This window comes from Ceratina calcarata, unplaced genomic scaffold (assembly GCF_001652005.2).
Source record: "Ceratina calcarata isolate Rehan_Ccalc_2016 unplaced genomic scaffold, ASM165200v1 scaffold335.2, whole genome shotgun sequence".
NCBI lineage: Eukaryota > Metazoa > Arthropoda > Insecta > Hymenoptera > Apidae > Ceratina > Ceratina calcarata.
The window spans coordinates 124,297-150,888 of record NW_017156276.1 but is presented as its reverse complement, the minus strand read 5'-3'; the positions used below and the strand labels follow the sequence as shown (position 1 = coordinate 150,888).

Here is a 26,592-nt window from a genome sequence, read left to right as displayed (position 1 = left end):
TTCACTACGTATGTCATTAAAGTGCAGATTTTAACACAATCTAAAATATTTACCAGTTTAAAACATGCATTTGAAATAACAGTTTCTTTCGTCATTTAAGTATTGCAATATGCACTCTGCTTTTGACACTTCCTGTATTTTTATACATTACATGCACTGTTTATATTTTTTGCACATTCAGTTTTTTTTTTTATAAATGCATAAAATTCGCAGCTTATGCTATATCACGCTGCTTGGATTGACCTGTCCGGATAATCATTGGCAGATTATTAATGCTAGTTTCAATTTTACTACTTTAATAACAAATACTGTGTGACGAGATTGATTCAGTATATTATCTAAAATTGTCGATTAATAAAGTTGGTTATAAGCTAATATAAATTTATAGTTCAAACATAATATTATTGTAAGAGCAATTACTTAATATTGAAACTTGAACAATCGATATCGTGACAGTTCAGTAAGCAGGGTGCTATTGAGTAATCTCGTGTAGGAGCTCAGGGCATTAGATTTAATAGTAAAACTTTGTACATTCGGATTAGGATGCGTGGAACATGATAGATATGACGTTAAAGTTGTATGACTAACATCCACGCAGATGAGTAAAACAGTATTTAACTTTACTCGAAATTTATGCGTTCTGATATTGGAGCCGTATTTGTGTTCAAAGTTAACTGTAGGACGCATGGAATTTATATTTAATACATGTACACTTCTAAACAAGAAATTTGAATAAAACTGTCAATGTAATAATAAGACAACTGTGCACAAAAGCTAATAAAAATGAAAAGATTTCTCAGAATAGAACGGTTTAAACACCTGCATTTTAGAAAACTCAAAGTCCACAAATTAATTACTCTAAGAGGTGGAAGAATTTCAAGAATCCAAGGACTTCGAACCGTTCAAAGTATCCAGTCCGCGCAAAGTACTTAGATCTCGAGCGATCTTGGAATTCTGGGGATTCTGGATTCGGCGTAGATTGGCTGATCTCTAAAGTGGTTTCAGTAATTTCATTACCCTCATCGTGCCTTGGTCAAAGTTCTTTGTTGTCTCTTATACATACAATGATCTTCATAACATTCCATGAGTTTAACGATATTTGTCTAGAGTCTAGTCACAGAGTGCAATCTACTATCATCTACTAATTGTACTGGTAACCTTCATTACAGTAACCTTCATTAATATTCGGACACATTTCAAACAGAATAACTGTTTTAATATTAGACAAATCAATTTAATTTTTTTAGATACCAGAAGACTTAGTTTTGTAGATAATCTATAAAAAAGAATTGAATTGATTAGTCTAATATTAAAACTGTTATTCCGTTCCGAATATTAATGAGGGTCACTATACATATGACGAACGTGTTGAAGCAGCAATTGAATGACACAGAATTCCACAGTCAATAAAATTATGTCGTTACCTAAAACAGTTACGTTAGTGACGAGCATTCTGGGTGGATGCGTATTCACTTGACAGACATAGAGTCCACGATCTTCCCTTCGTACCCCGGTGATCGCTAGCCTCCAGTTGTTCGGATATTGGAAGCTAACGCTGTACCTGGGATCGGAAATGTGAGTGGTATTACCCAGGGTTAATAGGGATGCCCAGTCGGCGTTGCGACGTAACCACATGACCTATAATGGTGACACAGGATTCTAGAGTCGTACGTGTGATTCTGTGTGAAGACATTTGTGTGAGGTTTGAGTAACAAATGAGGTAAAAACGTTTTAATGCTATTTTATTAAAAAGGTAATTGCGTAATACTTTTGTGCATAGTAATTTACTGTCTTCTTTAACTAACGTTATACTTCTAATTTAGCATTATCCAGATAATAGCTGGATAGTAAAGTCGTGTTAAATGCAAATGAGCTTTTGTTCTTATCGTAGAAGAGACACGATTCTTATCTATTTTTTGTACTGAACGTATAACAGGTCAGTAAGTGAAAAAAGAGAGAATGAACGATCGATCGAGGTAACCGGCAAAGATTAAAGATATCGATGAGACTAATGCTAATTCAACACCAAAATTCTTTTAATGTTAATTATTTTTTAAGAAAAAAATTTCACCATCTGATTAAAATGAGGCCAAACTTTTTTATTTGAAAGACACCATTTATTATTACATATTTTATTACATGTATTATTAAAAAATAAAATCGATTGTTTGGTCTCATTTTAATCAGGAAAATCTGAGAAAGAACAAAACCGGAAATAAAAAAATTTCGTCGTTTGAAGTAGTATTAATTCACATGGATATTCGCTGCGGATCGGAGGATTACGTTTCGCGACGATCCAATTACACTAGCTCGAGCTCGAGCGAGATCAGACGTAGTGAAGATAAAAATTTTTTGCAATTAACGCGACTTTACTGTAAGCGTAAAGTTGTTAAGGATTAAATGTCAGTGTTTCTAAAAACAGTAGCATCGATGTGCGGGTAGAATACTTACCTTCTTTCCAGAGAGCATAGCAACGCGACAATCGAGGAGAGCCGTTGCACCAAGGTGCAGTGCCACATTTTGCGATCCGTTGATACCCTGACCCTCAGCATTCTCGAAGTAAGGATCCCAGTCTGTCACTCGATGATGCCTCAGCCGAGGGATTCGAAGAGGTGGCAGGTTAGCAATAATTTCTTCTGAAATTTCAGTATATTAATTAGTCCAGCATTTTAATATTTACGTAAAAAACGATCCGGTTAAGGAGTATGTAAACTTAACAGCTCAGACTCTTATAGAAAGTATGTCTCTTTTTTACAAAGTAATCCCCTTTTGTCTCATTGTTCTTAAAGAGGATCGCTACAAAACGCGATGGTAAAAAAAAGGATGTTGATCGTAATTCCCTAAAGGTACAATTTTCGCCGATACTTTCTGGTAAGCTGTAGACATCCGTCTTGCACGGCGGCTGTTGTAATAGGATTTTCACGCGCGCGTGTATAGAGGATAGCGCGGAAAAATGCGAGCAACGGAGGGCGGCGGCGGCGGCGCGACGCTCAAAGTAAATTGCACTCTCATTCCATGAATCATTCCGCGATCGTTGATTCATCAACCGGCGGCACCGTTGTTTGCTAACAACATTATTTGCTACGGCGTAAATCACGCGAGAACGCTTTATTAAAGCCTTTATTAAAATACACTGTGTCCCTGATTTATGATACATACTTTTTCATAAAATGGAACGAGTTATCTGAACAAATTAATTTCTATGTTTTCGACACTTCCCTGCTCTATCAAAATATGCAGCTTAGAGATTTATTCTGTCATTAATATAAAAATATTGTTTACGTACTTTTTCCCTAGTTATATAAATTTCTCTTCCTCATGTAAAGTTCATTTGGATAAAAAAAGAATATGCATTATTAAAAATGCTCCATTATGTTAAGTTAAACAAAAACTTCTAATTTCAGTGTTTTTTGTAGTATCGTAGGTTACTAGGTTCAGTAAAAGGATAGTAGGTTTAAAAATTGATCTCCTTCATAAAAGCTCTTAAATACTTATCGAATTAATATCTCCTCTTAACTGAAAGTTCTACTTAGTTTAATTAGATTATTCCACGCGCACATCTCCTGTATTATTAAAAAATATTCGACATTATTTTAAGTTAATTAGATTCCACGCAGACATAAAATGAAATTGTCGTTCCTTTCCTTTATGATTTTTTTCGAGTTCAACGGACGCGTTTTCTCGATTGGTGAGAAACTTTTGTGGCGAAGATCGAATCAGCGTCCATCAAACAATCGATTCGAGTTCTTGCTACGGTGTAGGATTTGCTTCTTCGAGCATTCAGATACGATCGGTTTCTAGTCGATGCAACACGCTCGTTTCGAAAGCAGACAAAGCATCGAAACATCATGATCCCAAAACAATCGACAGTCTTTGAGAGAGCCAGGGAATAGATAGAGAAGTACGGAGATTTATGAAAGCAACAAAATTATTCTAGATACGAGGGAAAATGGGTAGACACAAAGAAGATAGCGCGAGAGAAACGGCGAAACTGGGAATGGAAGAAATGAACCGTGGAAAGGGGAATAAAAGAAGCGGAAATTGTTCCTCGTGTATACTAGTCAACCATACTTCTACATCTTCCTTTTTTATTAACTATCCAACATTGCCGTAATATTCTGGAAAGAAATGAATGCTCGCAAATGCGACTCAAAAAAGGTCGCGTAAGAAGACATGGGACTGGACCTAATCAGAAAAGAGGTCGAAGAAATAGCCGGAATCGTGGAAACAGAGTTTCGCCAGCTGACCATTCGAGTTTTCGCAAGAGGAACTTTCGCAAGGATTTAGCTGCGAACTATGTTTCGTGACTCGTATTCGAAAGAAACAGGAAACATGATTGCGCTGTGAATAGATAGGAAATAGATGCGAAGTCAGTACAGTAGCACTGAAATTCATTATAATTCCTTGACGTTAATGCATCTTCGAATATAACGTACATATATGATTAGGGTACTTGGGGAAAAGTAATACAGTTGTAAAGAAATACTTTACGTACGCAAAAAACAATATTTATTTGTCTATTTTATTTATGTAAACTATGTATTAATTCGAAACATGTAATTATTTCCTTTTGTCTTTTTCATTTTTCTACGAATTCGAGAGAAGCAGAACTATTCCAGTCGTTTCGTTCCTGTAGAAAAAAAATTAATTTATGAACTTTGAAAGGCAGCGGTTGTTTACGTCAGTGAAGCATTAGAATGAACGACCGCTGTGAAAGTTTCGTCTCGTTAACTAGTATTCATGGCACACGCATAAGTACATATCGCACCTTTAACACGTTGCACATGCAGCTTTCGTCAAACAACTCCCTCCGTAAATTCCCTGATAAAATACGACTTTGACCGGGTCGTAAAATGTCAAAGTGTTGGCGTTTATGTAAATTGGTATCGTCGCGGCGTACGTGATTTCACTTATAATTTTAGAACCCCGCTGCATCGATCAAGAAGCACTTGTACACGAAAATACAACAATGTAAAATATTTTGTTTGCCAAATGAACGTATTGCTTTCCTCTTGTAACTTAAGTAGCGCCGTTTCATCGAGGTTAAACTATTAAGCATAAAGAATACGTCAATCAAGTGACTTTACCTACACCGAATATACATATATGAATATTTATGTGACCTAAAAGCGATCAGTCATTTAATTAATGTCAGCTGAGCTAATTTCTGTCAGCATTATAGATTGCTAATAACTGCTTCATAAAAATAGACACGAATTTAATTGACTGAAGTATTGAAAGATTAATGATCCTACTCGTTTACATTTCACCTTTTAGAATTTAATTTTAGAAAAAGTAGATGTGAAGTAGTATTTTTATTCAATAATGTTTAGCCAATCTTCATTTATAATGTAATTTCATTTCCTAAGTGACGATGTCTATGTTTAGAGATTCTGAGACTCATCGTTTCTTTGATAATGCTCAACCAACTGGTAGGAAAGTATAATATTATTGGGGAACCGCATTCGGCTAGTCAACATGTTACTTTTCGGAGCTCGTAACTAGCTCTGTGTGTGGAGACTGTTGAGAGTCTGCCGGGGTCAATCCCTGATCTCCTTTCGGACTTCTAGCTCGAGATATCCAATAGCCACCCTCTCGAGTCTATCTGTATAGATCGGGCAAAGGAAGTCCATTTTCGGTCAAAAGAAAATCATTCAGAATAATTTTGTACGGTAGGCTGACAAAATGAAGTATTCTATTGAAGAAAATTACTTAACATTATGTATATATGAGCTCTTATTAGAATCGGGAATTCTATTATTATTTGAATTGACTTGTGGATCACTGTTTTCATTTTTAAGAAAAATTGGGCTTAGAGGTATTCGAGTGATGGTTATCACGTTCTACAGTAAATTTTGAAACATCTGTGAAGAATGTTCGTTTTCCAGCTTGATAGATCCAGATACTTTTACTTGCAAATCATGTTTTGTATCGAGCCATACTTCACCACCGAGATTTATGAACAGCGATTTTTCAAGAATTCTGGCATGCTTTTTACAATCCTGCCTCTTTTCCTATAAAAATTGTGACATATAAAAAATATTTTAGAAGATAACAAAAAAAAACGTAGTAGAACTTCAATTTCCCTTTTCGTTCTACTCCAATTATTCCAGTTAACTCGTTTACCCAAAACCAGAAACGTAGATCAGCAAATCTCCAACGTGAAGCTATTAAAAGTTGAACCAACGAATCTGTGTATCATTCGTCGAGAGGGAAACTGAAGTGTAATAGACCGTGACGAGTTCCTCGGGACGTGCGCGGCGACTCACGCCAGAATATAAATCGTTCCCCCCCCGGCGACTAGCAGATCGCGATTGCAATTATCGGCTCTTTGTCCGCGTACATTTTTCCGTCGATATCTCGCGGGCGGCCCGCTTTGTTCCGTCCTTCGGAGGAAATTACCCATCCGTTGTTGATTCGATTGTGCCGGGGTACCCGGGGTTAACGGAGTAGAGAACTAAATGTCTTCGGCAATGGGTGCACCCTTCACCCTCGCGGACCTTTCAGATTCTCTACCGTACAGCAACTCGGTCACTCGACCTAAGGGAGGTTCCTTTTTCTCTTTCTCATGCACTCGTTGACGCTATCTCGAGTATCCGAGTGTTTACGTTTAATGATCTTGCGATGACAATCCCTCTCGTTTAGTGGATTGAAATTGGTTCTAACCTTATAATACGTCGTTCTAGATCGGCTACTTTAATCGAGGAGGGGTGAAAATTCTCGTTCGCCTTTAAGCTTTAAATGAAATTGCGAAATAAAATAAGGCGAACGGGACGATGAGAATGATAATGCAATCGGGAAGAAGTGGTTTGTCGTGTTGAAAGACGAATCGATAGAGCTTGATACTTTTTTTTTTCTAACTAGAAGACTATTACCGGAAAAAAGTCTGTTCTATTATTTTAATGATATCCTCGAAGTTTTTTTTACTTGGTATATTCATATTCGTGTTTGTCCAATGATAAAGCTGAGACTAATTGTTTCCCTGGAAATCGTTTCTAATAACATCAAACCACTGTTCTAAAGTCCTTTGAACGAACTCATTAGAAACGATTCAACCGAATGAAGCGTTAATTCATCACGCGGTTGAAAGAATATTTCACGAGCGAAGTACAGAGACATAATAATTATACATTGTCGCAGCGAAAGCATTTATCTTATTTTCACAGCGAACAGTAGTATTTCCTCTTTTTTTAAATACATGCCAGCAACCGTGCGATTAAATGGGCTATAGGTACAATACGTGGAAATGAATGCACGCGAGTTTAATTCACGGTCGAACAAAACATTTAGGAGTCCTAATTTTTTAAATAAGCTTAATGAAGAGAGCCAAGAACAATCCTATGCTATTTAAGATTTCTAATAAGGCAAACGTCGTGAAAGAATAGAAGTTCACATTTTTAGTACCAGTAATAACTCTCCATTTAGTATATCTGTCACTGTGATTATATTTTACTAATTTGGCTGTTTTTTGATATTTCAATAGTTTATTAATATCAGAGCGTGAACCGTGTCAATTTATAAGAATCTTAAGCACTGGAGTTCCGGGCCAATTTTTCTGATTAAAACACTGAAAAGTTGAATAGCTGATTTTGAAAATGAATCGACGCGAAACGAATGTTCGGTCCAATTAAAATTACAGTATTGTTCGATCGCGAGTACTTTTAGCATCCACTGGTGGAGTAAACTGTCTGTCGGTTGACCCCAGTCGTGATGTTCGTTAATTAGCAGTGGCATTACCGTTTTTTCTAAGGAGAATGAGAGTTCGTGTCATTTAAGGGTGTCTTATAGATAATAGAATTAAAATCATCTCTTGTTCTTCTTTTTCGAGATTCTGACCCATAGCGATTTTGTTAAATTTGTTTTCACACATTATGCAGTAAACTAGGCCTCCTAACAACTAAAGAAAATAAAGTTGTTTAATCCATTATTAAAAGTTATTCTATCTTGAAGTGTGTCTGAGTAGTAATGAAAGTAACTATATTTTACGCCCCTTATGAGAAACTCCATTTTCGTTGTCTTCTTCATTCACATAGTTAATTTATTTTGCTCTCATATACAGCTACTAAATAATTATTCTCAAGTAATCTGCGTTTTCAATAAACGTTTGACTGTTATTAAAAACCTTCTTAATCATCAAATGTTCACACTATGTGATTTTAATAACTTTTCCTAGATACCCTTGCTCTCTAAATAATGTAACCTCGCCTTTTGTAAAAGTTTTACTCAACATTATATTTTACGAAAGTCTGTTAATACGATAATTGATAGAAGTCCCTTAAGAAACAGTTTGGTGGGTTATATCGGAATACCGTCGTTCGGTGGCCGAAAATCGGTCATTGTTATGCTTCAGTAACGTGGAAAATATTCATCGATGGCTTCCTCGCGCTTCGGCATCCGTAGAATGCAGAAGGTAGCGGTTCGGTCCCGAAAGAGCATTAATTAAGCTACACCTGTCCTTCGGGCATTCGAAAACTAGTGTACTCATGCATACCTACCGAGACAGGGTGTGGGGTGAAAAAAAGGGGAGCAAAGTCACTTGCACGGATCTTTCATTAGCGCTAATGGGTGGCGGCCAAGCTCTCGCGCTGAAAATTTTCTCCCTCTCTCTTTCGTACCATTACGATGCCGTCTCTTTTTGCCACGTCGATTCCGAGGGGAAAGGGCCAGGATTAAACCGCTTCGAACGAGCTGCACTATCATCGATCGGAATTTTTTGATCGTACCGCCAACTTCGCATTTCGCTGATTAGCACAGCATGATTAAGATTGCTGAACAATCTTAAGCAGTAAATACTTTTATAGAACTTTCAGCGGAAATTAAATGCTTCTAATTAATAAATATGATAGTTCGACTGCGGATTTTATGCGTTTATAGAAAAATTATATCTGCAAAAAGTATAAAAACTGTATGTAACATGCAAAATTGAACACGATATTAAAAGTGTAATATATATTATTATTTTTTAACAATAAATGAAATTTGAGTTCAGATTTCATTTTCTACATTGAGATCGAAAATCATTTAATTTTGCATAAAAATCCGTAGATCAGTTACGGTGAGAAAATTCCAGTAAGACTTTTTTTATGACATGTACAAATCACTAGTATAAAATATTTTATTTTTATATAAAATAGAGGCTAACCAGAGGAGCGTTTTTAAAATTTCATCTCCCACTATTATTACACTGCTACGGAAATATTATACCGTGGAAGAGGATTTGTTGCCGTCATAAAGAACCCGCAATTTACCATTCATTGTATAAACAAAGAACCGGTTGGAAAACGGCTTTCAGAAGCACGACGAATTATTAAACCGTGACTATTCACTTGTTCGCGGGTAAACACCGCGGTGATTATTTTCTAAATGGAGCGTAATAATCCGTTAATGCAGAAAATTCGCGAGGAAGTATGCAGAGGTCCAACGATATACACAGAAACAATAAATCGATTACAAAAAATGAAGGGCGAGAAAATTGGCTCACACCTCAATACGTTATAAATATAATCGAATACTTGTTCAAAATTGAAAACGGTTCGTTTGAAATGATGTAAAGAAAGTTAAGTACGAAACTTCTTTTACAAGAAGAATGCACGTAGTTTCGCTCATATTTCTGTGAATTAATAAAAGTAAAGGGTCTTGCACTAAGAACTTCCTTTCCTTAGACCTTTTCTTTGGCGTTACATCATAAAAGTAGAATACACCTATTGTGCGAATGGAAAAACTGAAGAAACATTGGCTTCTCTATTATTTGAACACAATCAGCTTGAAACCTGAATATAATGATGAAACTATGGAATGTATGTAATTTCTTTCCAATACAGCCTCTACTTATATTACATACAAGCTTCAGCAAAAGTTTCCTCGTTTAAAAATGGAAATATTCGAACATGACAAGCATTCATCAGCTATGTATGTAATCTTATTACTGAAGCATAAAATCGACAATTTGCTCATTACTTTATTAGTTAATAAATTGATCTTCGATTTTCCAATATCTTGCAATAACTTTAATCAAGACCAAATTAATTGGCTAGTGAAATATTAACTTTGTATAAACTATTTTACCTTCCCCATTGATTTAACAGACATTTTCGTTTCTGTTATATGTATATTTTACGGTAGGCTAATACGGCGAGAAATTTTTGTTCCATGTCGCGTGCAGTTATAAATCTGTTCATTCTTTCTGCTCGTGGTCCTACTTGAAAACTCGCAACACATACGTGCAAGCTGCGTGTCCACAAAAGAGTAGGGTATCTCCGAAACCGTAACAAGTGAAGTCAGCGAAATAATCCCGTCCAGGCCCGTTGTTGCGTTGGGAGTCTCCCTTATTTTCCTCCGTCGCGACAGCGCAACGTTTCATCGGAAAGAAACGCGCCGACAAGGGAACCTTTGTCCCCTGCCTTCCTCTTTTTTACCACCGGCTCTCTCCCGTTCTCATCGCCACGACCCTAGCTGGCTGCAACGGACGTATCCAACGAGGTCAGCATGCAACTCGCAATCGAGGTCGTCGGAGACGACGAGGTTCCGGGACTAGCATCGGTCATGTAATAAGTACTATAAATGTACATCCGCGACACCATTTGTTTCCGTGCATCGCCTTATGGCATGAGACGCGTCAAACGCTGGGAGGACCATTCGTCTTGTCGCTCGTTTTTCATCGGAAACTACTTTCGAAGCCTCCCCCATACGGTGAAGTTCACGCGGCCTCCTTCGAACTTGCAACCGCGTGAAACGAAAGCAGACACACTGTCTTCGAGTGGAGCCTGTGAGCAAGATGACGCGGTGGCTTGGTATTAGATATCCACGTCGATGTTTCTCAGCTTCTTGCCACCGCGGTATTTCGTTGACGCCACTCGATTTTCGTCCTACAGTTTGAACAATACTAGGAAAAAGTTTAATCGTTTTGACGGCGGCAAGTGCCAAGTCAACGGCAGAATATTGATGTTGGTAGATAATAATCGAATAACAAATATACAATGCAGAACAATGTATGTGGTATGTTAACCGAATCATGAAGATCAGTAATCAACATCTGTTTGACCTGTTTGGAACTGCGTGTACGTACTGCGTATATATGAACTTAATGAATTCAATAAACTTACAAAAGTTGACCTACATTCATCTATAAGCGGATTTGCTGCGGAAATTACGTTCAGCTGGAGAGATTGAACGAACAAGCTTGAAAGGAGACCATGGGAATTATTAGGATTCTACAGAGAAAAATCTGAAAGTGAGAGAGTCATAATTATTTCGAAGCTAATTCAATTCTTTTATTTTATTCCCTGTGAGTTTATAATCTCCTTTGATAAATTTTCATTCAGGTAAAATTATTAACAAGCTTTATGAATTTTAAAAGATCTTGCACGTATGGATATAATAACAAGAATAGCAGAAAATACGTTATATTTAATTTGATATTATATAAGCATGTTAATATTCGAACATAGCGATATTCGAATTAAAGGGAAAGACAGCAAGGCGAACCAGGCAGATCGGTAGGGTAGCTGTTTGAGGCGGTGTGTATGTATAGGTATGTGTATCTATAAGGCACGAGTGAAAGAGAAGTTAGCTAGATAGTTCTTAAGATAGTGTAGAATAGCATAAGATTGTAACGCGAAAATTAATGAGTCATCAATGTTCGAACACACTTCAGAATAGAATAAAAATCTGTAGACAGAAAATTATGTTGTTTGATCCAATATTAAAAAAGTTAGATCTTTTCGAAGTGTCTCCGAATATTAATGGAAGTTACTGTATTCTCCCCAGGTTGATACAAACTTTCACACCTTCCCATTACGAACTTTAGTTAATCAGCAAAGTACAGCAAGATTATCTTCACTGTATATTGTATAACAGAAAGTTCTAGGAAGTAAGCATATGCATACCCTCGGTGTCAGGCGTGAACCTCAGCCGGGTTAAACACACTGACTTACATAAACAATAATTTCGTGACTGACTTCATATTGTTGACTTTAAGAACTTAAAGTGCATTCAGTTTGATGATTGAAAATTCCTACAATGGCTTCGAAAAAAATGTAAAACGTGAGAACGCATTCCAACAGGTCCTTCTTAGCAATAAAATAGCTTTTGGGCTACGTAAGCGAGCAAATAGATAAGGAGTAAGATAGTTTATACATCCGTACAGTTGGAAATACGCAACAGAAGAGAAAGAGTTTTATTTATGTTAGCAATTTTGTTAGCTTCCTTTCAATATCGTGCAGCAAAAATAACATATTTATTCACTTTACTGATCATCTAATTTGAGGAGTAGTTATATGCATTTATATAGACAAGCAGAAAGTCCTCTTAGACATCTTGAAGAAACAAACAGAAAGATTTGGCAATTAGATTGTTTAACTTCGCAAGTTTCACTTCAGTTACTCAGTTTACTTTCCAGCAGATTCCAAGCATACTGATAGTTTATCCCTTAAATAACTTCCTGCAGAAAACTTTCTCCACCATCCTCATCCCGCTTGTGTTTGTTATATATAGATTGCCACTTGTGAAATGCATAATTGTGATACGCATAAAGTGTTAACAAGAAAATGCATGTCATGAAGTTTGAAGGACGAAAAGATATTCTTAATAAAGATTTGTCAGATTGATGCCCTACGAATCTTATTTTGCATAAAAATCTGCAGTCTACATGTACCTCACTTCGACATGGACGTTATAGAAATAGTTATTTATTAAATTCGTCTGTAGGAATCATATTTCATTTATTAAATGTATTCTTACATTCAAAAAAAAGTGTTGATACCTCATTTGTAAAATATTGATTTAAGTATTGTAATATGTTAGCAGAAAATATATTAACAAACCTTCCTACTTAGACTTACGGATAAATGGCATTTTCCTAATATATCATCTTTGTCATGATATCACGGTAATGAGTTTCATACAGGAGAAAAGACGTGGACAGGTAACACTGCATTAATTCTCTAGTAAGGTAACATGCCTCCGAGTAACGATGAAACTTCCTACTTAATCCACACGGAAACCCTTCAATCAATACTAAATCTCATGAGATTTGGTCCTCTCCGTCGCAGCCACTTTACAAGAAACAATTTTGTTCATCAGTGTATTGTTCAAGAAATTGCATTGACAATTTTGTGTAAACATGGATTATCTTCATGTTCTTTTAATTTAAAATTTAATCACATTTTACTGTTCCGATTTTTTTTTAATTGAGTTGTTTATTATTGTCACTCTTGAATACTTTGAATGATGTTACGTCCAGTGCTATGAACGTATTAATTTTGAATAAAAAAAGAAATAGACATCGATCACTTTAAACCTTGTGTTTTTATCCATCGTCCTAGAACGATATGGAAAAATGACTCGCTATTTAATAGACAGCGCGCCGCTATCCCATGAACGGCTTTTGTCTGCCGATTTTCTCTGTATTCGTTACGATTCGATAGTTTTGTTGTCTGTCCTATTGCCTATTATCGTATCTATCCTATGCAATTTGTCCTACTGCATTGAATCAACGATGCAGACTGTACAACATACCACTAAATCACTTTGCCTATTATATAGTACAAAAACAAATTTTTTTTATTCAGGATGAATCAGAACTTTTTCACCCTGGTTTCATCAGAGTTTTTATATCCTGGTAGTACTATGAAAAACGTTTGGTCAATTATACGAGTCAGGCACCTAATTTGAAATTCTTTGCAATGTCTTATCGCTTCGTTATCAATGATTGGGGTCTGTACTGCGTATCTTGATGCACGAACCAATGATCCAATCGCAGGTAGTCAGCCAGAATTCCAAATTGTACAGAGCATGCACAGCTGCAACTACGATTGTTTATGGACGCCGTAAGTCTTGCCAAGTATGCTCCTGTTCTGTTTTCATCAATGGCCGATTGCAAGTAACCGTGATCAGTATCTGTTGGATTGGGAACATCGCTTTCTATTGTAATAGGTGCTATAAGTTCCTACAGATTGATTAAACTTACCATTAAATCATTTGATGCGTATAAAGTCGATTTGGCATGATACAAATACTTTACATATTTTTATAGTTATCTATATCTATTATGTTGCAAAAAGCATTTGACTAATGTTTGCTTGTTTTGCTTAATGAAAGTTTGCAAGCTATCGTCGATTATTACATGCTTCCGCGGCGAACATTATTTCCTTCCCGAATAATTAGCCAGTGGTAAAAAGAGAAAAACGTAGTTTGCGCAGAAGAGACGTATAGCTATGCAGAATACATGCGACGACAAGCTGTCTGCATAGCGATTGCTATCTCCTTTGATTTACGATTAGGATGAAAGGCTTTTGTATGCAACGCATACCAGTCTGACCAATGACTGACTTTATCTACTCGTTGCTCGCTCTTGCGCTTTCAATTGCCATCGATTCCAAGAGACGCAAAATTGTTTGTAGAGCGCGATGCGTCGACGTGAATGGCCACGCGAGGAAGTAATACTTTCGCGAAATTAGTTCCAAATGACTACGGCAATGCGAAGCGGCAATTAATATGCAAAATGCAAATGAATCGTTCGATGAATTTAATTAAATACTATTACATGTTTTCGTGCGGTAAGAATATATTACAATGGTATAAGATATGTCATATATTTCAGATTCAGAGCACAATATATCTAATTTATTATATTCACGATTCGGTGCTTCTGAAAACGAAACAAATCAATTTGACGTATATGCCGTTTTTGTAAATAATTGCTCATAAATAAAATGATAAATCCATCACAACAGAAATCTCATATTTCTTTCATTCGTTGAACTATAAATTGTGCTGCATGTACATTTTTTCAAAAAAAATCTAATGACAAAAAAAATTTCAGTTTCTCAATTTCCCATATGAACAGCTATTTGCAATTTCATTAAACGTAAAATTAAAAAAAGAAACAAAACTCATACACTTCGTCCGACTTGATTACGACGTTTATGACTATTCATTGGATTTGTCTTTGGGATGAGAAACTCTTCAAGAATCACGTGGTGGATATTGCAAAAAATGCAAGAAGATTTCTTTGATTTGTATTATTGATTAAAATGAGCCCCCCGTAGGATCATGTATACTGGAAGCCTTAATATTGAGATTTACCTCGAGCCCAATGTGTCGATTTCCCGTCGAGCTGGATTATCAATCACCATCGTCACCGATGAAAGCTGGCATTAATCCTTAAAAGCCCTGATCGTCTAGCAACGACGCTTTAGGAAAAGCTTTTAAATTTCTTTTCGAACCGGCTACGCTCATATTTTCCTTGATCGCGTCTTTCGCGGACTTTCCCGTAAACGTATAACTTCTTACAAGGCCGAAGATTCGAAAGCCGATTTCCTTCGAATCGATTTGCACTCGGGGTCTCCGCGATCTACTCGACCGTCGTCTCTCGTTATGGATGGAACTACTCGAAAACTTCTATTCGCCGAAGTGTCTTTCATTGATGGAACTAACAAGCGAATCGTCCCTACCCTCGAGACAGTAGGGGCGGCTCCGTGCCATGCCATGTTGAAATAATGGGTTACTTGTCAGTTTATTAGCTTATACAAATTGAGGTAATTTCACGCTTGTTAACTCGATAAGTTTGTACTAAAATTTGGTAAGTGTATCGGTTACAAGGGAACTGTATAACTTTGTATAATGTCATTACAGTAGAAGCGTATAAGATGTCCCGTAGAAAAGTGAGTTTTGTTAGAAGTTCTTGAAACACAACTTCAACTATCGGGACATCAATTAATAAAATGATATTTTGTATTATATTAAAATCAAAGTGCAATCTAAATTATCTGCATTAATTCTGTCATCGGTCTAACATTTATAAGCGGCATGACTGAAACAATTTGTACAATTTATATAGTTTTCATTTCGTAATTATATGTATAAGATCCGATATAGAAATTGCACTTTCTTAAGTTTCACGTATTGTGCTGTGTACCAGGACAGTTATTTTTCCACGAGTGCACTGAAATTACACCACATTATTGTAAGTGGGACTGCGAAAATATCCTTTAAAACTCTCAGTCTGAAATTGGACTTTCATGAGGATTTGGCGGGGCGTACTTCCTCAGCTAACAATGGACGGTCGTCGCCATAATATCGTGTAGCGATTAACTTCCACTCTCATCTTTTCCCATTACATGTTATTTCGCAAGATTTTGCCATTCTGATATGAAATTACAAACATAGAATTGTGATACATTAAATATGCACATCAAATACATAATACGTTAACTGTCGGTGAAGAATGTCAAATCTTGCAATCTGATAACAATGGAATTCTTTGTCTGCCGATTGCAATCGATGTAAACCCACGAGCGTGCTAGACATCAAATAGGGATTATGGGATTGCGGCGCAGCTTCCTAAAATTAAGGATACATGTAGCGAACCTACAGCATAACCTCTATACTATGCGGCAACTTTGTGCGGACTATACACGGAGTTCAACCGAAATTCGCTTAGAAGATCCTCGCTTAGGTTATCATACTACCGCAACGACTCATAACTTCCAACAATCTCTTGATTGGAGTCTAATAATAATAAATCTAATCTTTAAAGTTGTTCAAATTTCATTGTACATGTACAATAAATAGCAAAACTGAATTAATATCTTTTAAAACAGGATATCATTTTTTAAATCAGACCATATGATTTGAATATTTTTAATTAATTTATTAGTTTATTAAATGTGAAGAAAATTTCGAAAAAAATTAATATTGATAGAAATTGTAAAGAAAAAAATTATTGTCGCTTAGTAATGGAAATTATTTTGTGAACTGATCTAGTTAATAACTCAAGCTAAAATCGTTCGGTCCGATTTTGAAATAGTTATTCAGTTTTAAAAGTTATTGGTTTAGTTTTGCTGTTTACTGTACACCATTAATAAACTTCAAATCCACCGAGCGCAATATGTATACGTGGATCAGAAAGTTTCGAATAAAATTTTATATTTATGTAATACGTCGGATGTTCATGCGGAAACTACAAACAATTAAATTGAAAATAACGTTGTAAAACGCACATTTAGTTCAGTAACGGCAACAAAGTTTATGAATACTGGACGAACGAGGACTGTCAGGAGGCGTGTTTTATTTTCCGAAAAAATATACGTAGGCGATAGCAAACCGGAGTTTCAACGAAAAATACGAAACTTTTGAAGGAGCTGTAATATGCGCAACCTCGAAACAGAATCCTCCACTTTTGGCAGCGCTGCCGCGGAAGTTGAGGCTCGCGTTTGCATAAGACCTTAACGTCTCTTTGCACGCGACGTGCTTCTTTTAAAAGAAGCCTTGCGAATATTTAATTGAAACCTGAATCGTGAAGTATAGACAAAACTTTCATATATCTTCTTTAATTCTTGCTACGAACAGAATACAAATTTCTACGAATCGTTTTTATTATTCCATTGACAACTGAAATTGTCCAAAAATTGTTTATAGATTATTTTAGTAACGAGACTGTAACATTTCATGTCTATTTGAAACAATCAAGATTTGCAGATTAATCGATAGAGCACTAAAATTTCTGGTAATCCGGTTTGCTCTTTCGTTTAAACATAGCGATGTTACATCATCTGTATGATCAAACGCTGAGCAATTAGATAGATCAATGAATACTGCTAACAAGCAATTAATTCGCTGCTTTCAGGACTAACGTACGATGAAAAATCTCGTCAATTTACGTTTTAGACGTTAAATCTACGATTTGGATCTGTCTGTCTTTAACATTACAGCGGATGTAAATTAGCGTGCATTTCCGTCAAAACAAAAATGGTCCCATTGTGAAAATGCCGCTCGTCTTATGGCTAATTGCAATGTTTTGTTCAGTACATGTTCCACCTTCCTCCCAAGTAGTCGTTTTGATTAAATCGAGACATTTCATACGTTTCCAAATATAATTAACATAAATATCTCATTACTGCACGCATGTTCAACGACCTACAATTTATTAAAATAATTACTGCGCTATTAAAATGCCTCTCTTAACAGTTCAACAATTTCATGATGCATCTCATATTTCTATTCGCAGTTTTTAAAATATAAAATTCTTTTATAATTTATGCTATTTTAATTTAAATAAGGAAGAACAACAAGTGATTATAGCAAATATCAATTTTCATCAAAATCGTTCTTTACTCGGTTCGTATGGTTTTGATTATTCACGATCATTCAATCATGAATCGATGGTCGATGGAAAATAGGAACAGACTGATCTGACTGAGCTAGTGGGGAACGTGGATTATAAATGAATCCGAGTGCGAACGGCCGTAATCTTGCTACGTGTGCATAAATAGGCGAGCAAGGATGGCTTTTAACGACTTTCCATAAAAGAAAATATCGGAAAAGGAGCAGTCACTTCCCGCGGCCTTCGCTCATAATTATTTCACTTCGTTTCCAACTACAATGGTTTCCTGTTTCTGTACAGTAAAACGAAATTTCGTTATTCCGTTATAATAATACGTATTCCTGGGAAATGGAATAATGTTTAAGAGTACTCATTAACGTATTGGAAATAATATAATAAATGAGATAAATAATATAAACGTGTAATAATTTGTTTCAACGCGAAGTAAATCATTAAATATTGGTAATACTTTGGTAGATCGTAAATATCAAATAGAATTATGTGACATTCAGGTTGATCCATTTATTACATCTAGGGGAACATTTGGAATAGAACTGTCCAAACTTTTAGCCAAGGAAAAGTATCCAAAGATGAAAGATTTTTTACTTCAAATCATTTCTGTGTTTCGAAGTACATACATTTGCAAACGTACATTTTCTGATATCAAATATATAAAATCAGAACATAGAAATTCCATTAAAAATTGTGCTCTTGAATATTTAATTCGGCTCGTAACAACAAATATTGATATGGATATAAAGGAAATTGTTACCCAACAATTACGCGACTTTGCGTATATTTTTGTTACATTCTGTTTTACTTTATTTTTATGTGTTTTCTTCGCATAAATAAATTAATTTTTACATGACGTTTATTGATTTTTTTATTATATCTACCCTTCTTTGACTATCGAAATATTTGAAAAAATCTGAGTCGGTTGACTGGCGATAACTTCCTGCCGATGAGATGACTGACCATGCGTGGCTTGTTCGAATAAATTCCGGGTTTATAGAAAGAGCAATGTGTCGATGCCGATATATTTCAGACGGCCAAGTGGCACTTTGAAGTCGAACGGGAACGATCTCATCAAATGCAAGCGATTTGCATGCACGTCTGGGAGGCGGGCGATGATAGCGCTCTGTATCGTAGAGACTCCTCTGCAGAATTGCCTCCCTAGTTCTGACCTAACATTACAATTTCGTTTGCAACACTACTCATTACCATTCACGTTAATTTCATGATGCATCTCATATTTCTATTCGCAGTTTTTAAAATATAAAATTCTTTTATAATTTATGCTATTTTAATTTAAATAAGGAAGAACAACAAGTGATTATAGCAAATATCAATTTTCATCAAAATCGTTCTTTACTCGGTTCGTATGGTTTTGATTATTCACGATCATTCAATCATGAATCGATGGTCGATGGAAAATAGGAACAGACTGATCTGACTGAGCTAGTGGGGAACGTGGATTATAAATGAATCCGAGTGCGAACGGCCGTAATCTTGCTACGTGTGCATAAATAGGCGAGCAAGGATGGCTTTTAACGACTTTCCATAAAAGAAAATATCGGAAAAGGAGCAGTCACTTCCCGCGGCCTTCGCTCATAATTATTTCACTTCGTTTCCAACTACAATGGTTTCCTGTTTCTGTACAGTAAAACGAAATTTCGTTATTCCGTTATAATAATACGTATTCCTGGGAAATGGAATAATGTTTAAGAGTACTCATTAACGTATTGGAAATAATATAATAAATGAGATAAATAATATAAACGTGTAATAATTTGTTTCAACGCGAAGTAAATCATTAAATATTGGTAATACTTTGGTAGATCGTAAATATCAAATAGAATTATGTGACATTCAGGTTGATCCATTTATTACATCTAGGGGAACATTTGGAATAGAACTGTCCAAACTTTTAGCCAAGGAAAAGTATCCAAAGATGAAAGATTTTTTACTTCAAATCATTTCTGTGTTTCGAAGTACATACATTTGCAAACGTACATTTTCTGATATCAAATATATAAAATCAGAACATAGAAATTCCATTAAAAATTGTGCTCTTGAATATTTAATTCGGCTCGTAACAACAAATATTGATATGGATATAAAGGAAATTGTTACCCAACAATTACGCGACTTTGCGTATATTTTTGTTACATTCCGTTTTACTTTATTTTTATGTGTTTTCTTCGCATAAATAAATTAATTTTTACATGACGTTTATTGATTTTTTTATTATATCTACCCTTCTTTGACTATCGAAATATTTGAAAAAATCTGAGTCGGTTGACTGGCGATAACTTCCTGCCGATGAGATGACTGACCATGCGTGGCTTGTTCGAATAAATTCCGGGTTTATAGAAAGAGCAATGTGTCGATGCCGATATATTTCAGACGGCCAAGTGGCACTTTGAAGTCGAACGGGAACGATCTCATCAAATGCAAGCGATTTGCATGCACGTCTGGGAGGCGGGCGATGATAGCGCTCTGTATCGTAGAGACTCCTCTGCAGAATTGCCTCCCTAGTTCTGACCTAACATTACAATTTCGTTTGCAACACTACTCATTACCATTCACGTTCATTTAGGTTTCGTCCCTGTGATCTGCTTACGGGAGTATCCGTAGCAACTGTCAAATTGGCTTGTAACTTAAGTTTCGTGTGAAGAAGTTTCGTACACACATTTACATGTTATATTGCAGGGTAAGTGACCAACGTTTAAGTGATGAAACTTTCAGCATATAGTTACAAAATAAACCTACAAAAAAAATTGCTTAAATTCTCATTACAAGGCTAGAAAAAATAGCTGAGGAAAAGCGACTTTTTTCCTCACAATTCCTACCAAATTTAATTTTATCAAAATTATCATTATACATCATTTACTAAATTAATTCGTTTAATTACTTAACAGAATTCAGATCGTTTCGTTTTAGAGCTTACAAGATATTGGTTCAATTTCGCTCGTTACTGTATATAAACGTTTCATGAAATTGAAGAATTATTTTAAAACACAAATTAACATCTACGTAGAATTGCAACGTATTTCCTAGCCACTGAGGAATCGATTAACTGAATCTGACACGGTCCTCTAGCTTGAAACGTGTCGTAAAAATCTGGCATTCTTTTTCTCAATCGTGTTGAGAATTTAATTACTTCCGTCTGGTCAATTGCGAAGAATCGTCGTAACGGACGGTCGATCTAATCAACGAAAGAAACGGATCAAAGCGCAACGGGACGTTCCTCCTTCGTTTTGCAAGACCACCGCACCGCGCCGGTCCAATTCCGAATTAATTGCAATCACTCGTCCCGCATCCCGTAGGTTCGCCCGACATCGAGAGATCTGCAATTAAAATTTAGCCATCGCGATATCCCGTTCGTTCCCGAACTGTCCCGCTCCCTGTCCTCTTTACCCGTCATTCAATCGTGGTTATCGAACGCTTTTCCGAGTCATTTCCCTTCAGCTTTTTCTCTCCAGCCCGTCCAGTTGTTTCGATGACGATCGTTAACGAAGCGACGCAACGCCTTTTTGTCTGTCCGTTGCAAGAATCTGGTTCTCGTTAGCTACGGATCCCGACTGCGAGTGCAACAGGGCTCGTCGCCCCATGGATTTACTTGTTAGCCGACGAATCATTACGCGCCCTCGCATCGTGTCGCGTCGCCGTCTGGTGTTGTTCTCAAAGAACAATTGAAAATTGAAAAACGCGATGAAACGCATCTTGATGCGACCTGCTAAAAAATAGAGAACTCGACGAACTTGTAGTCGAATAGGCAATAGAACTGTTTAAGCATATTAACGTTATATTTATTATAATTTACTAACTTCCTCTTTGCAGCTCAAGTCATAAATGTAGTGCAATTCTAACATTTAGGAATTGTGTGGTACAATTCTTTTGTTAACATGACTACATTATGCTGCTATTAGTTTGCAAGGTCGATGAATTAGGACTTACTTCACTTCCTTTACTTTTCTTTAAACGTATTAGCATTCGTAGTGCAAGTCACAACCTGGCTGAATAGTGATTTACACCATTAGGGCTGTACCCCACACACGGAAGTATAAAAAGTATTCCTTCTCTGAGACTTTTTTAACGACGTTTTATGAAATTTTATTACAATAGACTGCAGCATTCCGTAGACCAAATTTAACAAACTAATCTTAATAAATTTCAATTTCAAATCTCACTGCTTGAATGGATTCTATAGGAAAAATTGTGAAGGGAATGTTAATAGCTTGCTATACATAATTAAGTGCATGTGTACTCGAAGGAAATTCAAAATCAATATTCTCGGAAGCAAAGCTTCAAATGAAAGAATTTATTCCATATTTTCGGCTTTCCTTCTTATCACTTCCACCACAATTGTACTATTAATAGTGGAACATCCTTTATAATAATAAGATAATATGAATGAATAAATATCAATGAAGTACATGTATTTTGAATGTATCTCAAAGGTCTATGAATGGTTAGAACGGATAAAGGTTTCATGTTGCGATTGCAAAGCGGTAAAATTGCACGGAACTAGAAAATCTTAAAACTAAGCAAGTAGGGAGGACAACGAGGCGAGATTCTGGGCGATCAATTGGAGACCCGTCTACTGGGAACGAAACTCGTTAAACGACACAATTTACTTTCACCGTTCGGACAAGCGAACCGAGTTTAATCAGCTTTTCATTCTTATCCCTGTGAAATTCTATTTCGGCCGCGTTACACGTAAAGCGAAGCGATTAACAGCGTTGAATAAGGCCGATGATGCTCGTATTCGGGCAGGCACGATTTCAGAATTATTCATTGCTGGAACGGTTTCCCGTACGCTGGTTCGTTCGTTGTATCTGTCCGCGATGGGTCCCGGCATGCACGCGACAATTAATTTCGTCGAAAATTTCGGCGGCAGCTCGTTTCGCGAGCGAAAAACCAGCCGGGTCACGTCTCTCGCTAACAAGGCCATAATCCTAACAAATTATGTAACGATATCTCTTTTAATTGCGATTGTTTTAATTCGTGGAATAATGATTTCGCGATCTTTTTTGTCTGACAGTGATGTATGCTGTACTTTAAGGTATGCACTTTAATTAAAAAAAAGGATAACCCAATAAACTTATTTTTCGTAGACATTTTTCTTAGGATATATAATTTGTTTNAATAATTTTATGTACAAATAAATTTTATTCTATACAAATATATACAGCAAATGTAGGCTACAATTATATTTTTCTCAACATGAAGCAAAACGAAATTTCTGCTGATGACAATCAACATAGATGATATTTTACACTTTATGTATTTCATTGAATGAGATTGAATATAGGAAATTGGAATAAATACAGTGAAAAAAGATTGTGAGAGGGAATAGATATGAGTTCCATAGTTTTCGGCTTGTGTAAGTTTCTACCGCGGCCTACGGAGTAGCACACAAATTTTCGAGAAAATCCTACGGCCGAGATTGAAGGAAATACCAGTCGAGTCGTTGACAGAGTATAGGAAGGAGCTTTGCCTTTCGGCGTTCCCGGCATCACGAAAGCGGGAGAAGCACATAAAATGTCTTTACAATTCGTCTCGCTGCCATCTTAACGTCGCCGTTCCTTTTTCTCCGTCTTCTCGTATCTGTCTATCCACTTATCTCTAACTTTTCACGACGAGGCTTACGCCCGCGCAACCCTCTCGCATTTCCTGCGATTTATTTATTTTTTGTCCATGTACATACAAACAAACCGCACAGCTGAATTTCGTTCGAAAGGAAGTGCTTAATCAAAAGGATGGATGATTTTAGTGCCTCAAAAACAAACATTATTGGTAGATAATATTTTAGCATATGTGCATAATACAGGGTGTTCCAAAAAAAGTGTCAGAGTCGAAGAGGGTTGACTCTGGAAGTATTTTTGAACAACAATTTCCTTTGACAAAATGCAAAGTGAAGCATGGTTTTTCGCTAATAATTCAATGTCTTTTTTATGTTTAAGTATTTAATTGCAATGAAAATGAAAAGGCTCATTCATTACACAAGTCGATTAGTAAAGTATTCAGGTTGAAATTAACAGTCATTTCTCAGTTCTTAGTTCCCCAACTGCTTCTTGCATATCTAGATTGCCTCGAGACCCATAATTTACTTAGAGATTATTATATTATTATAAATTTAAATATTCATTGTCTTCAGCCATTATTAAAGCTTCATTCACTTCAATAAAGTTTTAAAAAGTATGAAGTAATAACAAGACCTAAAACATTTCTATATTTACAGTTTCTCTTTCGATTTTCATTAATCTTGTAGAGAACTGAGAACTCAGAAGCGATTATAAATTCCAACCTTAATATTTCTAAAATATTTCACATTTTTAAAAAGATAATCCCGGAATTACCTTGTAGTACTGTATCATCACTTGTTGCTAATGTTCGTAACATAATTAGAATTTAATGCCTACAATAAAGCTACTAAATAATTCAATAGTGAAGATAGTCGAGCATAGTGTATCCATTGTAGCACAACCCATGGCGAAGCTCCCTCGATGGAGTTACAAATGTTGTAAAATTCGACTGTGAAACAGAAGTTCGGTCGGTTACAGGCTCCCAATGAGAGAGAGAATCCCGGGATACAAGAAAGTTTCGCGTAACTTTCCTACTAGAGACGAATCACCAGCGTGTTCGGCTCGGTGCCTAGGCATGGACTGCTCCGCACGTTGATCAACTCCGCGGAGCGGGTAATTAAACCAGCTCGCCTCCTTACTCTTCGACTTCGTACTTCCCCTCACGCGTCGTTTATTATATTAAAACGGAATCGTAGATTCTACGGTGCGGAGCAATTAATTACTCGGTCCAGCTCGTTATTCTGCCCTAAAATATCGATGAACTTTACTGATCGCTGGAGATACTCCATGCACCGATCTATTCAAATTCGAAAGGTAAAAGTTTTTGGGAAAGCAACGAAATGAGAAGATAAATTAATCCATGAAACAGTTCCCATAGGAGAATATGTTAAAAGCCCGAAACGTATGCTGTCAGACTTCTATATATTATCTCGTTCAATGAGGATAATCAAGTATGTTACCTCAAATATGTACATCTTCCTAAATACTATAACAATGGGGCATGTACTACGTAATTACTTGCGCATTCAATCAGGTTCATTTGAGTGGCATAAATTTGGGTTCCATCTGGGTTGAATGCAGCACAAGGAGTTCCACGTCTTCAGCATACAATTCCGTGCGATGATTAACAAAGATGAAACGTACAACTGTTTGTACATTCCATTCATAACTGTCGGATTATACAGACAGCTCGGTAGGAGTTATATTGTATTCAACCCAGAATCTATTATAGAAGTAGGTTACAGAAATTATTCCTTTTTTTCTAAGTAAATCGTGCATTAGTGAATTATCAATTGTGTTATTAATTTTTAATTATAACAGATAGATTATACAGTTCAGTGTATTAATTCCTGGTCATGTTTCACATTTACTTTACATGTTCTATTAAAACCGTCCAATTAAAAGTTTCGGTAGAAACAAATTCTGGTCCAGTTGGATTATTCAGAAATATATGTACTTTTTCTCATTACAATTTTTCTCTCGTTTATTTCATTTCGTATTTATTAATACAAAAATGGTATCGCTGCATAAACTTCGTCATCCAACGAAAACAATATACGAGGTATAATATCTCGTGAAACTTTTCTAATTTGTGTCGATACGTAATGAAACTCCTGCCCCAAATAACTGTTAATTACACTTAATTTTTGCCGATGATAAAAACGTCCGACGCTGGACATAATTAAAACGAAACAGATGCCTTTTGTTCTTTGTCTCATTTCTCCGTCTTATTCTCTTCCATCATCCCGACATAAATCATGTAATTTATAATTAAACTGAATATTTTTAGTCAACTGCAAAAATTTCGGATTACTAAACAAATACGGAATGCGGATGTCACTGTTCAAAAAATAATAATTGACTGACGGATCTAAAAAATAAATCGGTATACATAAAAAATTCCTGCTGGCTTAATTTATTAAATAACGAGTGATAAATTGGTAAAGCTAAAGTGAAAATGTTTTATTGTAAATAACAACAACAACGAAAATGCATGAACAGTTAACAGTTGATTTTTGGCTACAAGCGTGAAGCAATCGAACCACGGTGAAAAACGAACGAACATGTCGCGTCACCGTTTTCAATAACATCGAAGTCGTTTTACTCGACCCGTTTACCTCTCACAATCCACAGTATTTCATGAATTCACTACTTTACTTTTACGTGGAGCATATTCACCGTCGTATCGTTTCTTCAATCCGTAGGACTGACGGACTATCGTGAAAATAGGGTCGCGTAACTTGTTAATCCCCATCTACATACAATGACTCACGAAAGTGTCCGAACACCTTTTAAAACAGAATAATTTTTTTAATAGTCGACTATTACGGAGTCTTATTTTAAGTGAATGGTATACATAAAAAATGTGTATTTAATTGATTTGTAAAAATAGATTCC

At 36.0% G+C, this 26,592-nt stretch overlaps 1 protein-coding gene across 1 annotated transcript in view; it reads right to left on the bottom strand.

The window, feature by feature from the left end:
- The window catches only part of LOC108624924 (zwei Ig domain protein zig-8), a 69,482-nt gene that overhangs the window by 9,546 nt on the left and 33,344 nt on the right, over nt 1-26,592 (bottom strand). Inside the window, exons 3-4 of the mRNA XM_018024540.2 lie at nt 2,452-2,636; nt 1,425-1,638 (exon numbers count right to left, since the gene is read on the bottom strand). Of these exons, the coding sequence (XP_017880029.1) occupies nt 1,425-1,638; nt 2,452-2,636 (399 nt within the window). The remainder of the gene's footprint in view (nt 1-1,424; nt 1,639-2,451; nt 2,637-26,592) is intronic.